Source organism: Mchenga conophoros, linkage group LG17, assembly GCF_057382185.1.
Source record: "Mchenga conophoros isolate Kocher_MC1m ecotype Shallow Benthic linkage group LG17, M_conophoros_male_GT1.1, whole genome shotgun sequence".
Lineage (NCBI taxonomy): Eukaryota > Metazoa > Chordata > Actinopteri > Cichliformes > Cichlidae > Mchenga > Mchenga conophoros.
This window is the reverse complement of record NC_140542.1, coordinates 5566006-5579429: the sequence shown is the minus strand read 5'-3', so window position 1 is coordinate 5579429 and position 13424 is coordinate 5566006. Positions and strand designations below refer to the sequence as shown.

The following is a 13424-nucleotide window of genomic DNA, read 5'->3' as shown; positions in this document are numbered from 1 at the left end:
ATGAAGTAAAGTCCCAGTTGTTATTGTAAAACCTATGTAAAATATGATATTTACAGTACTATCTTTTATGGTATTTATCAGCGTTGCAGAAAGCTCAGTAAGTTTAGTCAGCATAATAAATGCATTTAACGAGCGTTTCCCTAGATATGCCTGGAGGAACTGAGTAAATGTCATGGATTTGGATGCACAATAAATTAAAACATTTATTTATGCAGAAACATGTACTTGTGTGTGCCTGAATGCATGACTAGTAATATATAAGTTGCACATAACAAGTAATGTTTTAACCACTTGCACATATATCTTGTTAATAAATACAAAGGTGCAGTTCAGACATGAACAAAATTAAATAAATGTTGAATATGAAGCAAATGTAGCCAAAGCAGAAAACAGTCATTATACAGGTGGATTTAAATGCGGAGTATGTGTCATGCAGTAGATAAATTCAGAAAATCATCATATACGTACATTCTGACAGGGTCTCATAAATAATAATTCACAGCACAAAGACATTTGAGCTGGTGAAAATTAGCATAAAACTCCTTCCCTCAAAAAAGAGGAATGCTGCTTTTGGTTTACCTCATTGGGATTATTCATGTTGCATTTTTCACTACAAATGTGTTTTTGTTTAGTTTTTATTTTTAATCTTTATATGTGAAAAATACAGTCTTGTTTAAAAAAAGACATCTCTTCAACCACAGCACATCAATATTAAAATATAGAGTAATTAAAATGCTAGCATAAAGTTTGACTGATGCCAATTGGTTACTGTTGAGTTTGACCGTCTGCTCTGAACTGACTAAAAATTGAAACTGACACAATACATTCTAATTGAATGGACCACTAAACTGTACTGTACACATTACATTACTGTGCAATATACTGAACTGTACATTAAAGGGAAGATTTCTTTTTAGCACAAAGCAGAAGTGGTTTCTTTCTTCTGGGTCCACACATTCAGTGATTAAACTTGTAAGTGGCCTTGTGCCTACTCACAGAACAGGAGTTACATTTAGTAACAACTGTTATTAACTACTGTTTTTGTACAGTTGTTATTCTAGCACTCATTTAAATTGTAATGATCAGCCAAAAATGAAAAATAATACCTTTAACAGTGGTATGAGACCGTTCTCATTCTCAACGCATAACATTACCAACGATTTGTCACGTCTCGAGGCATCCCATAGAAACGTGAAAGGTAACCTGTCGCATCCCTATGAGGAGCACCGGATTGTGGATGGAATCCAACAGAATGACACTTCTGGCGGTAACACATGTTCCAGCTGTTTATTCCAGCCCTAACCCAACCATAACCTTATCCCTAACCTTAACCACAATCTTAATCGTATTAGATAGTGTTTTCCAAAGCGATTATTGATGAGAAAATAAATATACATCTGTAGATTCATTCCAAATGGTTCTCGTGTTTCCGAACACGTAACATACAGACAGGTTGGATGGCCGAAAGTGTAACATATCGACATTTGTCACATGGCGTCGTATGTTACGTTATGGGATAAGAACGTGTTGGTGATATCAGATGATTTGTTTTTTGTCTTTTTTTAGTATTACTTTTTACCTTTATGATATATGAGACCTTGTTGAGTATTTTTACCTTTTAGTTTTGTGACACCACAATGTACAGGTGTAATCCTTGCCTTTCGTGTGAATATTGTCTGGTGGTAACAGTTGTACTTTAATAGCTTTTATGAGCACTAATCCACTTTCTCCATACTGTATACAGGTACCCTAAACCAGCGCAAGTGGGGTAAGAAGTATCCATCCTGTAACAGTCCCAGACAGTCTCCTGTGGACATCGACGAGACATTTACCCAGGTTAGGCTGCAGTACCAGAATCTACAGCTAGAGGGCTGGAACAGCTTGACAGCAGAGTCTACCACCATTCACAACAACGGGAAGACTGGTATGTTGATAGCCCTCTACTGTCCCTTGTGTGCTTTTGTTTGTGTTTGACCCTAATACGTATAATTTCCAGCATCTATCTTTTTACCTTAACCAGTGCTGTTTCTTAATTTTCTTTAAAAAAATATTCTGTCCTGTCCAACGACAAGCCAGTTCATCTCTACTGAACTATTTCACCAGCTTATTAAAGTATTAAAGTAGCGAGCACATGAGGTAGAGATACAATATATGGTCAGTTCAATTTACGGCAATGATTTTGACATACTCGTGGAGCTCGAAATTACAACATCTTAATCTCTGGCTGTGGAAATAAGCTTAACTTTCTAAATACCACAAAAAAAATGATTCACAGTTCTGAGGTTAATGAAGGAGAGCGCAGCTAGGATTTAAAGGAGAACAAGTCAAAGGAAGATGAAGAGAAAGAGACTAAGTAATTGAGAGCGATGCAACTAGAGGGACAGCAGCAGAGGGAGACCGTGTGGAGAAAGAAAGATCGATGCCAAGAGGCAGAGATGAAACTGAGCAAAAGAAAAGAGGCGACAAAAGAGCAAAGGGAAAGCGTATAGAGAGGGAAGGCATGAAATGAGGACGATGTGAAGAGACAGGCAGGAGAGGCAACATGTGGAGTGATGTCTGGTCTGATAAACAAATGAAAGCTGGCTGAGCTATCATCACCCTCTTTCCAATACTGCCTGGGCTGTGGGAGTGTGTGCTTCTGTGTGCGCTCTGTATATGTTAATGGTTCCAAAATTAATCCTTTCTTGCTCTGTCTGAGAGGAAATTGCATATTAAACAGATATTCCATTGCTGGCAGGATTTTCATGAGAGAAATGTATAGCCTACAGAGTCTCATTAAAATGTTTTATTATGTTGTGAGATATTTTTCAGCAAAGTAGAAAGTGATATACCAATTGATCTGGTGATCACCAGTATTCAGCTGATGGGCCATGACAGGAACCTAACCAATCAGCCTCAGATGTATCAGATTTTGATCTCATAAGCCCGTGCTTGTGATTGTTCTGCTTGGTAGCAGTATGCTGTGTGAGCACCTAAACCAGTATAACACTGGCATATTGATTCTTCTCTGAGACCGTAATGCTAATGCTAACACTGTAACTAAGTAGGTTCGAGCCCAGCCTTGTGGTGCTTATGACAAAAAAATTGTTATTGTTTTTTTAAATTGTTGCTGCTCTAGCGCAGCTGAAACTGATTAACAATTCCCTCTCCCACTTAACTAACCAGATCAATATGCTAGAGGTTTAACTGGCTTGATGCTAAACTCGGATTAAAAAGTGTTTCTTTAATTAATTAATTTTTTTAGAAGATAATTTTGAAGGGGTGATTGTGCCAAATTTGATCACATGAAGTTTTTAATTTTTATGAGGTGAGAAGTATGTTTCAGAATTAAAAGTTACTACTGTCTAATCTGTTGCTTAGGCTGTCAAACATTAAAGACATACTTTGAAGTTAGGAGAGACTGAATACATATAAGTAATGAGTCCTGCCTAAACAAGATTGATGATCGGCCTTTTTGGCTTCTGTGAAACTCTTTTAAACTTGTGTTCTATTGTGCATTTTAGTGGCAATCGATGTGGATGGGGAGTTCTTTGTGAGTGGCGGAGGGCTGAGGTCCAGGTTTCGTGTTGGCAGAATCACCTTCCACTGGGGTCGCTGCAATGCAACATCAGATGGGTCTGAACACAGTCTGAATGGAATGAAATACCCTCTGGAGGTAAAGGACAGTGGTGCACAGCATCAGTTTGGCTTTTTTAACCAATAACCTTACACCGTGATAACTTTTGTGTCTCTTATGGATCAGATGCAGATCTATTGTTACAATTCAGAGGAGTTCCAAAGTCTGGATGAAGCTATAGAGAAAGAAGGAAGGGTGGCTGCCTTAGCTGTGCTATTTGAGGTAGGCTGATCTGATAACTGACCTGATCACCTGATAACTAAAGTGTCATTATTAGGGTCCAATCGGTTTCTCCTCAGATACTGTAAATGTAATATTGTCATTGTTTGTCTATGTGATCCTCAATAATAGCTTGTGCTTTTGTCTGCAGATTAGCTTGGATGATAATGAGAACTTAATTCCTGTTGTGGAAGCCATTAACACTGTCAGCAGGTTTGGTAGGTTGAAGCTACAGGACAGTGCATTGCAGCTTGTGAACAATGAACATTAAATATCAAGCTATCAAATCGAGAGATAAACAAAAGCGTATGTTTTAGCAAATATAACCCAAAACACGTAATCAGGGAAAGCAGGCCTAATTTCAATTTTTCACTTAAAGGTACAGTAAATATTTTCTTTTGAGCTCAGATAGAATGTTGTACTCAATATACATCAAATAGTGTGAAATTACTTCTTACAGCAAGTTTTGTGTTCTCAAAAAGAATTAATCCATTAAAAGTACATAGGAAGCAGCGCTGCTAGACATCACTGTTCTGCCTTATCATGTTTTATATGTGTGACTAGAGACTGTCCACATATGTAGTATGTCTTATAAATTAAATTTAAAGATCACAAAACTCTTGTGACCATTTAACATATTTTCAAATCAATTAAATTTTATTTATACAGCGCCAAATTACAACAACAGTCGCCTCAAGGCGCTTTATATTGTAAGGTAGACCCTACAATATTTTCATCATCTTTTTCTCATCATGTCTTTCTTTATCTGCCTACTCCACCACTGCTGTTTTTCCCCTCTTATTTCTTAATTTCTACCTCAATCTTCTTTCTCCTCACCAGAAGCATCACCTCCTAGGCTGAAGTCAGGGCTCTAATACATGAAAACATGCATAGAAATGCTCATTTACTCCCAGTATTATTGCTATTAATTATGAGACTGCTTAGACTCCATTCCGTCTCCAGACCAACTCAAAACAAGCCAGATAAGCAGTAACAGCAACTAGTTATTAGCTAAAGTTATGCATTAGGCTCGAGCATAATAAAAATCACACTTCCCCTCTGATAAACATTAACCCCAGGTAAATTACATTCTCAAACTGTATAAGAGTTTATTTGTTAAGTGTCCAAATCTAACAATGTTGGATCCGCTTTAAAGAAAGTTTCACTGATAACAGCAACTGACCGAGGCTAACAGCAGCTAACAGCAGCAAAAACAACAGTGCTTACCAACAGAAAAGTTCAGAATATCAACAACTCACCTTAGTGCAGCTGTTATTAAACAGAAGTGAGCTTCATTGACTCATCGACTCGTATGGGACTTCTTTTGCAAACCTTCACAGCCTCAGAATGACTGCAGTCATACATACAGCTGAGGTAAACAGTGCACGACAACCAGAATGAATCTGAGAAAAATTATGAAGGAGTGCTATAAATGACCAGAGAACAACATTTAGGGATATTTTTAAAATGTTAAAGATGTTCTTGCAGCTTGTAGAAAAGATTTGCTATTTGTTGTTTTTTGCAAGGTAAGAGTGGGTCAGTGGAGGCATTCACCTTGAGGTCCTTGCTGCCAAATAACACAGACAAATACTACATCTACAACGGCTCACTGACTTCCCCCCCATGCACTGAAATGGTGGAATGGATTGTCTTTAAGCATGTTGTGCCCATATCGGAAACACAGGTAAGTACACTGAATCACACACACGCTTACCCCCAAAACTGGCCAAATGTAACACTGAATTATTTATTCAAAAGAAAAAAAAATACTACATAGAATAAAACCATTCAAATATACATTACAGCATTATTTATATAATCATGAAAATGCTGATGCTTCTACGTGTTTAAATTTCGGGACCTTTGGTATTTAATTAAGTCAGAAGTAAAGACTCCTACAAACAGCTACAAGCAAGAAATTCAGCTACTGTTATTTATTTTATCACCTGATCAGGTTTGAGATTCGCATACAGAGACAGGTCTGTGTCAGCCTGTCATTTATATATATCTCATTATCTTGTATTGGCGTCCCCTCCAGCACTTGGTGCCCTATGCACAGCACATGATGTGCATGAACAAAACAGCAGAACTGCCTGCAGTTGTGTCTGGTTGTTGTGTGAGGTTGGCATCAGGTCAATTGTCTTTGACATCTCTACACAAAATAAAACAAAATGCTGCATTGAAGCGATACAGTGTGACACATTAAGTCAAACTGCACAGAGCAGGGTTTTGTAGCAGGGTAATCCGGTAAACATGGCATCACGGGCTGACGCAGCAGCATTACTACATTTTGATTCTGGACTGACGACGCTTAAGGACCCCTGACTTGATGAATTGATCCGTGTAATAATCATCACTTTTGCAGCAGAGTAATGGAGAGGGAATGAGGCCTTGCGAATGGTTGCGTGTGTATTGTACATGAATATTTGTGTGTGTTTTGTGAGTGCATGCATGATTGAAACAGTGTGGCAAGGCATGACACAGGCATATTCATGCTAACCAAAAATAGAGCAGCGCTGCCTCTCTGCCTCAGCCTGGCACCAACACAAGCCACTTTAACACACACAGAGAAACACTCAGAAGCATCACTTTTGGTTTATTTCAGCAGCCTGATAGAGATTAGCAGGAAGATGTGCAACATTTTCTCTTTGTTTACCTCTGTGTGTTTTCTGTCTGCCACCAGCTTGAGGTGTTTTGTGAAGTGATGACTATGGAGCAGGCTGGTTATGTGATGCTGACGGATTACCTGCAGAACAACTTCAGAGAGCAGCAGCAGCAGTTTATGGGTCAGGTGTTTGCCTCTTACACTGGAGTCGAGGAGGTGCTCACACCCAGTATGTCATCACAGTCTAAAGGAAAAGTTTGCCATCCATTTATCCATCATATGTGTTTTTACTGACCTTTTTACAAGTTTTTTTTATGATTATTTACTGTGCACACTAATAGTCGCATTTACCAGCGTCTCCAAAAGTAAGACATTGAGATACAATGCTATTCACCCCCATCCCAATACAGCATGCTATAATTTTAAATTGTGAAAAAAAACATCCTTATTAGGTTTTAAAGAGTTTGACTCAGAGTCTCTGAAGCTTTTCACCAATCTAATTTATACCAAATTTTACGTGCGTGGAGGAGAAAATTGGATCACCGCTCAGGGATCAGTATAAGTATTGCATTATTAATCTTATGTTTTTTCACTCCACTAAAAATATTGCCCATCTTCTGCATCCACTATGGTTGTAATGTGGTCCTTCAAGGCTAGCCTGATTATGATCATCAAAAGATACAATTCACCGCACTCTCCATTTTCATAAAGGGGACCTTGAAATAAAGTGGGTCTTTTGGGTTGCCAAGCAGCTCGACTTTGTAATTCAGTGGCCCTGCTTCTCTCAGTGCAGGCAATTTATTTTGCAGCTCTTTTTGAAATTGAAATAACGTTTTCAGAAATTCAGAAAGGCTTTTTTTTTGTCCCTGTAACAAATTCATCCACCCATGCACACACGCATACACTCAGCCTCCCAGTTTCAGCAGCTGATTAATATCAAGTTGCCTCAGAAACTCAGAACTCAATGTGGGGAACGTTTATGTGTGCTCATACTTGATGTTTACTTGCAGTTGCTGCTATCATCTCTTTATTTCTCATTCTTTTTTTAAAAAAGTTTCTTGCATGCTATTCATGTTAGTAACCTGTCTTTCTGTGCACTGCCTCCAGCTTGCAGCTCTGAGCCACAGAATGTTCAGGCTGATGCTCAGAACGACACCACCATCATGGTGACCTGGGAGCGTCCCCGTGCAGTGTATGACACAACCATCGACTGGTACACTGTCACATACCAGAAGCTGCAGGGCCAAGACCAGCGCAAGCAGGAGTACAGGACCGACGGAGACCAGGATGTGGTGTGCAAGATCTTTTTATATCTCTCCACAAAATGCTGAAAAACAGCGCCTGGATGTGTAATTTCATGTTGTTTTGTACTATTATCTACTGTCCACACAGCAATATTAAACTGATAAATAGGTAACCGATAGAAATTACAGTAATTTCCTGTACTTTTGGTGAAAATCAAGCATTCCTACCATCTGCTCTTCCTCTCCATGTATCTCTCACATAGTTCAGCTGCTGCTGTTGGTGGTGACAGTCAGTTTTTGCCTGTCAGTGAGTCACTGAACATCCCTTATTGTGACTAACAATATCCATGTATTTGTATTTCAGAGTACAAGATTTTCAGATTTCGGAGATTTTCATTTCCAGTCTTTATTTTATTATTTTTTTTATTGTCGACTTGTAGTTTCATATTTGTTTTAGTGTGATAGTGGTGGTGAATTTAACTTCCTTATACTTAAAGACATCCAGGAGTCATGTGTCATCCATGTGGGTAATTCTGAGAGAGAGTACATGAAAAAAGATGAGTGACTGTGTGTAGAAAGAAGCAAGTGAACAGGCAGATAAATGCAAATAGATACTTAGTAACTGTTAAGAGGGTTAAGTATATCTTTAAGATACTAAAAGTGTCATTGTGACTGCAGATTCATTGTAAAAAGACATTCGGTTCGACTCAAGAGGATTCGCATTGAATTCACTTAGAGCAGGGGTGGGGGAACTCCAGGCCTCAAGGGCCGGTGTCAGGTATTAGATGTGTCCTTGATCCAATACAGCTGATTTAAATGGCTAAATTACCTCCTCAAAGGCTGTGTCCAAATTCAGGGGTAGCATGCTTCGAAGGACCCAACCTATCCACTCCACGTAGGGTAGGGTCCTTCGAAGCATGCTACCCCTGAATTTGGACACAGCCAACATGTCTTGAAGTTCTCCAGAGGCCTGGTAATGAGGGTCCATTTGAAAGGATCTAACATAAGTCTAACATGTAAATTTGCAGGGTGCCATCATCTCCAACCTGCTGGCCAACAGCAGCTATGTGGTCCAGGTGGTGGCTGTTTGCACCAATGGACTCAGAGGACGATGGAGCGACCAGATAATCGTGGACATGCCATTGGAAGACCCAGGTACAAAGACACACAAGCATGCTCCTGGTGAGAGCACATTTTTACATGCTAACTCTTTCTTTCTTTCTTTCTTTCTTTCTTTCTTCCTTCCCTCCTTCCTTCCTTCCTTCCTTCCTTCCTTCCTTCCTTCCTTCCTTCCTTTCTTCCTTCCTTCCTTCTTGTTTTAGAAAGCGATTCTGACCCTGAAGCTGTCACAAAGGATTTGGATGGAAACAGGGAGGTAAGCTTGTCTGAGCTATCTGTGTTTTCACTTGACCACATAATTGAGCTGAATTTTGTGCAATTATTTTGCAGTGCTGACTTTTGACCTGTCGGCAATAAAATCAGTGCATCTAATTATTATGCAGATTAATGTAATTATGTTTGTAGAGGCTGTGAGAGCTTTATAAAAGGTTGTGAGGGACTTTTTGAGGGACATGTTGAGTTGGGATTACCAGAAAAAACAGTAATCCTACTGTAATTTTTCACTCTTTTCAGGAGGAAGAGGTGAAATTGTAAAACTCCTTCATTTTTTTGTTTCTAATTTCCTATAAACACAGTATACACATGACATACCTGTTTTTTATTCCTCTTTTAAGCTTTCGTCCATAGTCAGATGGGAGAAGCCAGTGAAGCAGAATCCGATGCATTTAGCTTCAGAGGACAACAGCCCAGTGGAGGCGATTCCACTGGAGCAGACCAGAGTTTACCAGAACCAACCTTCATATCATGAGAACCAGCCCACAGACCGAACCCAAGCCAGCCAGAACATTCCAGTCCAAGAAGGCACCACTCCAACCCCGAAGACACCCACCGAGGCCCCAGTTTCTCAGAATGTCAGAAAGAAACAGGGTAAAAAATCACATGATGTGGATCAGAACTGGATTGAAGGTGACCAGATGATGAACCAGCCTTTCACTAATGCAGGCTTTGAGGGCAATAGCGCAATATGGGTTACCACTGAGCTAACTGAACAACCAGGCTTCCTATTTCCAGTTGTTCGGACAACCTCTCTGCCAGCAATTCGCCGGCAAATCACAGAAGAGGCATCGCTGTCAGTGCTGCCACATGAGGTAGTTGCTCATACCGCAATTTACTTTGATTTTTTCACTTTAAAACTTTTAATTTGAACAAACATAAAGACTCACTGTTACTTGCAGCAACAATTTTTTTCATTCAACCTAATTCAGTTCTTCATCTGTTCTTTTATCCATTGTATCTTTTGCTCGCAGACAAGAGATCAAGGCCCACCACAGCAAGCCAGTGGAAATAGCCTCCCTTCTGCTTCACCAGAGCTCTACACAACTCCTATGGAGGATATCCACATCACAGATGTCTTCTATGAAGACACAGTCAACAACTCTCCACAGGAAATCATCACCTCCCCTCCAACGACGCCTGCCTCTGCAGTGCCAGGTCAGATCAGAGAATAAGTGCTTTTCTTGTTTCTTTCTGTTTGTTTCTGCTATTGCAGCTTGTCACGCAGAGCGAGGAGGGAGTTTAATCTAACAGGTACAAACAGAAGATTAAGTCCGCTGGGCACTTGCCAAGTGGTGTAAATCTTTTACTGTTTAGTTTCAGTTTGAAACTGTTTGTCTACACTTAAAATGAACTAAACCTGAAATTATAATCACTGTAGAACATTTAGACCTTCTGGAACATCGTTTCGGCACAACGTGTCTTATGAGACATATTGAGAATGAGACAGGTTCAGTTTACACCATCTTTTCTTATTTATCATTTTGTCCGTTATATAGTAGACGAAGCCTTCCCGCCGCCCTCTGAAGATGACGATGCCCCTGTAAATGAGCCCCTGCCAAAAACGCTACCCTCCTCATCTCTCTGGATCACAGAAAAGACGGCGACCCCCAGCAACACACTTGCCGATTCAGTTTACAAGTCCTTCACTACCTCCTCTCTCCTCAGAGTGCTGATGCATACGACTCAGCCCATGTTCAATGGTGAGATGTAACAACTTCTCTAGGAATCAATCAAACACACCATTAGACAAAATAAAACACCAAAACTGATCTCCAGGTCTTAATAAAAGCAGTTGTGAATTGTCATATTGATTAATTTTAATGCATAGGAACATGATTAAGTTCTTCTGTGGTGGAAAGCTGGATTTAAGTGTGGTGGTTGTTTGCTTTTCTCCTCTAATGGCCTGTGGCTGTGTAGCTAATCACTGCTGCGCTCTCTGATCAGTTGTTTAGTGACATGATGTGGATAATGTGGTGGTGGTAATTATGATGGCCAGGAAAATTATGTTGGCTTTGATGATTAGAGTGATGATCAGCAGCTTCCTTTCTTGCTTTGGTTTTTGGTCCGGAAATTAAATATGTTTGACTCTTGCAAATCTTTCAGCACATACCTCAAGAAGGTCAAGTTTTTTCCTTGCTCAATGTAATCTACTTGAATCCACTCGAGCTTGGTGATTATCGTCTGCTTTGGGACTCCTTCTCTGTGTCTGAATTCTTTCTGCGCCTCAACAGCGCACTCTGGTGGTTGTTCTTTTCCTCTGTCCTCTTTAAAGAATGAAGGCTTTGCTTCATCTCCAGGGTGCCTCATCTGCTAGTACCCTTTATGGAGAATTTTCGCACACTCAATGAAGAACAGTTCTTTCCTTTGCTTCCATCTTTGCTGGCTTGAGAAAAACAAAATGAAAGGAGATATTTCTGTAAGCTTTCTGTCTTGGATTTTTTTTTTTTTTTGACTTTGCAATATTTTGCAGCAAATACAGCCACGTCGACGGTTGAAGACTCGACCATTGATGCCTCGTCTGGCTTCAAAAACACTCAAAAGGGAATTATCATCAACCCTGCACTTGCAACAGTCTCTGAATGGGCATTTTCTGCTGAAGGAGATTTATCCAGTGTAATCCCTCCATTACAGACACCCTTCAGCAAAGACCCTGCCATCTTCCATCTTTTTCCTGCCCTCCATGAAAACAGGAAAAGTGGTGTTATCGTTCATCATAATGACAAGTCCTCTGAAGAGCCCACTTTTGTTCCTTTGCAGACTGATGTAGAAAACCCTCAATTCTCTACCACGTCTTCACATGATCAATTATTTGCCACTTATTCCCTTCCTAATTCTGGTTGGAGTACCATAAACCCATCAAAAACAAACACTGCTGATGGAGAAAAAAACAAGTCTCCTCATTCTCAAAGTGATAGCAAGATAGGAGAAATGGAAGCCAGGGCGGATAAACAAATTGATAACTACAATGTCAGTGCAATAACATTTTTCTTTAATTCCAAAAGTCTGGATTTGTCAGAAAGTTCAGCAGAAGACAGTGGATCAGGCTCTGGCCTTGGCAGCAATGGCTTCAATGAGGAAATCAATGAAGCTGCTGCAGTAAAAACTGAATTTTCAGTGTTTGACATTTCAACTATTAGCTTCGAGGACAAAAGTAGATCAGCAGTAACTAAGATGGTCACTGATAATGACAGATCAGTGATCAATGAAAGAGATGTAACAAAAAGCAAAAACTATGAGAATGAAAAAGAGTCAAAGAATGAGATACGGGAGAATGAAAGCGAGCTAAACAGAAAGGAAGGAGAAAATATAAGAGAAAGGGGAGTAAGAAATGAGAGTTTAAGAAATATTGAGGAGATGCTGAAAGAAAAAAAGATAGTGGTAAGTGTATTAGGAACGACAATATATGGTGATAGCGGAAGTGGAGCTGAGGATGTCAGTGGCTCTGGGGAGCATGATGGGCTTGACTTTAGAGAAAATCTAAAGGTACTTAATAACAGTAAAAAGGGTTTTAGAACTGTAGGTGACAATAATGCCAAAGGTCTTAAAGGCAATTTTTCAAAAAGTGAAAAAGCAGAGTCCATACTATTTGACCACAGTGAAGAACAAGGCCATGGTGACAGAATTTATAAACACAATCAAAACAAAAGCCTTATAGGTCCATTTTTAGGGGTTGAATCTACTTTTGAGAATAAAGAATACTTAAAAGGAGGTACTAAAGAGGACAAAGAAGGCATAGCTGAAGACAGTGTGCACGAGTTCTCCAGTGTAGATGGGTTATTGTTTGATGGTGCAAGTAACCCTGAGTTGGGACCTCTTGTTCCTCTGGTCAGACTGACGGACACCGACAAGGCAACGGAGGAGCAACTGGAAGGTAAATACTGTAGTATTTGACACAGCCCTGGCTGTTTGTTATGGAATGTGACATGCATACAAGTCCAATTTCAGCTAACTAGGTTTGAGGTCTCCAAAAGTTGATTCATCTGGACGTAGCGTTTTCAGTGGGAGAAACGTTTCGTCACTCATCCAAGTAACTTCTTCAGTCTCAGCTGACTGCAGGTTTCCCCAACCTTATAAACAGTATATTTGCATAATGACTGAAACCAGCCCACTGAAGGAACGATGGGCTGGGAGGTCAGCCCATTGTTTGAGGTTTGAGGTGGTGGACTTCTCTTAATTTAACCTTGATCAGAGTCAATAATCAAGTAGAATACAGAAGCAATATTACTGGTGGAGACACGGACAGTTAAATCTGGATCAACTGACTATGCGTTATGTGGTAAGATTGCAGACAGCACATTACAATGTTTGACAACTGGTTCTGGCTTGGTCTGAATCTTTAGCAGGT

At 39.8% G+C, this 13424-nt stretch overlaps 1 protein-coding gene across 4 annotated transcripts in view; it reads left to right on the top strand.

Annotated features, from left to right (window-relative positions):
• Positions 1 to 13424, top strand: part of ptprz1b (protein tyrosine phosphatase receptor type Z1b) — a 68017-nt gene that overhangs the window by 44044 nt on the left and 10549 nt on the right. For 2 of the 4 annotated variants that reach the window (XM_085253059.1, XM_085253060.1), the window contains exons 3-15: positions 1745 to 1924; positions 3504 to 3655; positions 3743 to 3838; positions 3987 to 4053; positions 5362 to 5519; positions 6519 to 6669; positions 7548 to 7732; positions 8713 to 8839; positions 9007 to 9059; positions 9418 to 9891; positions 10051 to 10234; positions 10576 to 10779; positions 11550 to 12950. In XM_085253059.1, coding sequence (XP_085109185.1) covers positions 1745 to 1924; positions 3504 to 3655; positions 3743 to 3838; positions 3987 to 4053; positions 5362 to 5519; positions 6519 to 6669; positions 7548 to 7732; positions 8713 to 8839; positions 9007 to 9059; positions 9418 to 9891; positions 10051 to 10234; positions 10576 to 10779; positions 11550 to 12950 — 3432 coding nt within the window. The remainder of the gene's footprint in view (positions 1 to 1744; positions 1925 to 3503; positions 3656 to 3742; positions 3839 to 3986; positions 4054 to 5361; positions 5520 to 6518; positions 6670 to 7547; positions 7733 to 8712; positions 8840 to 9006; positions 9060 to 9417; positions 9892 to 10050; positions 10235 to 10575; positions 10780 to 11549; positions 12951 to 13424) is intronic. The other 2 variants (XM_085253061.1, XM_085253062.1) reach the window with 1 other exon arrangement.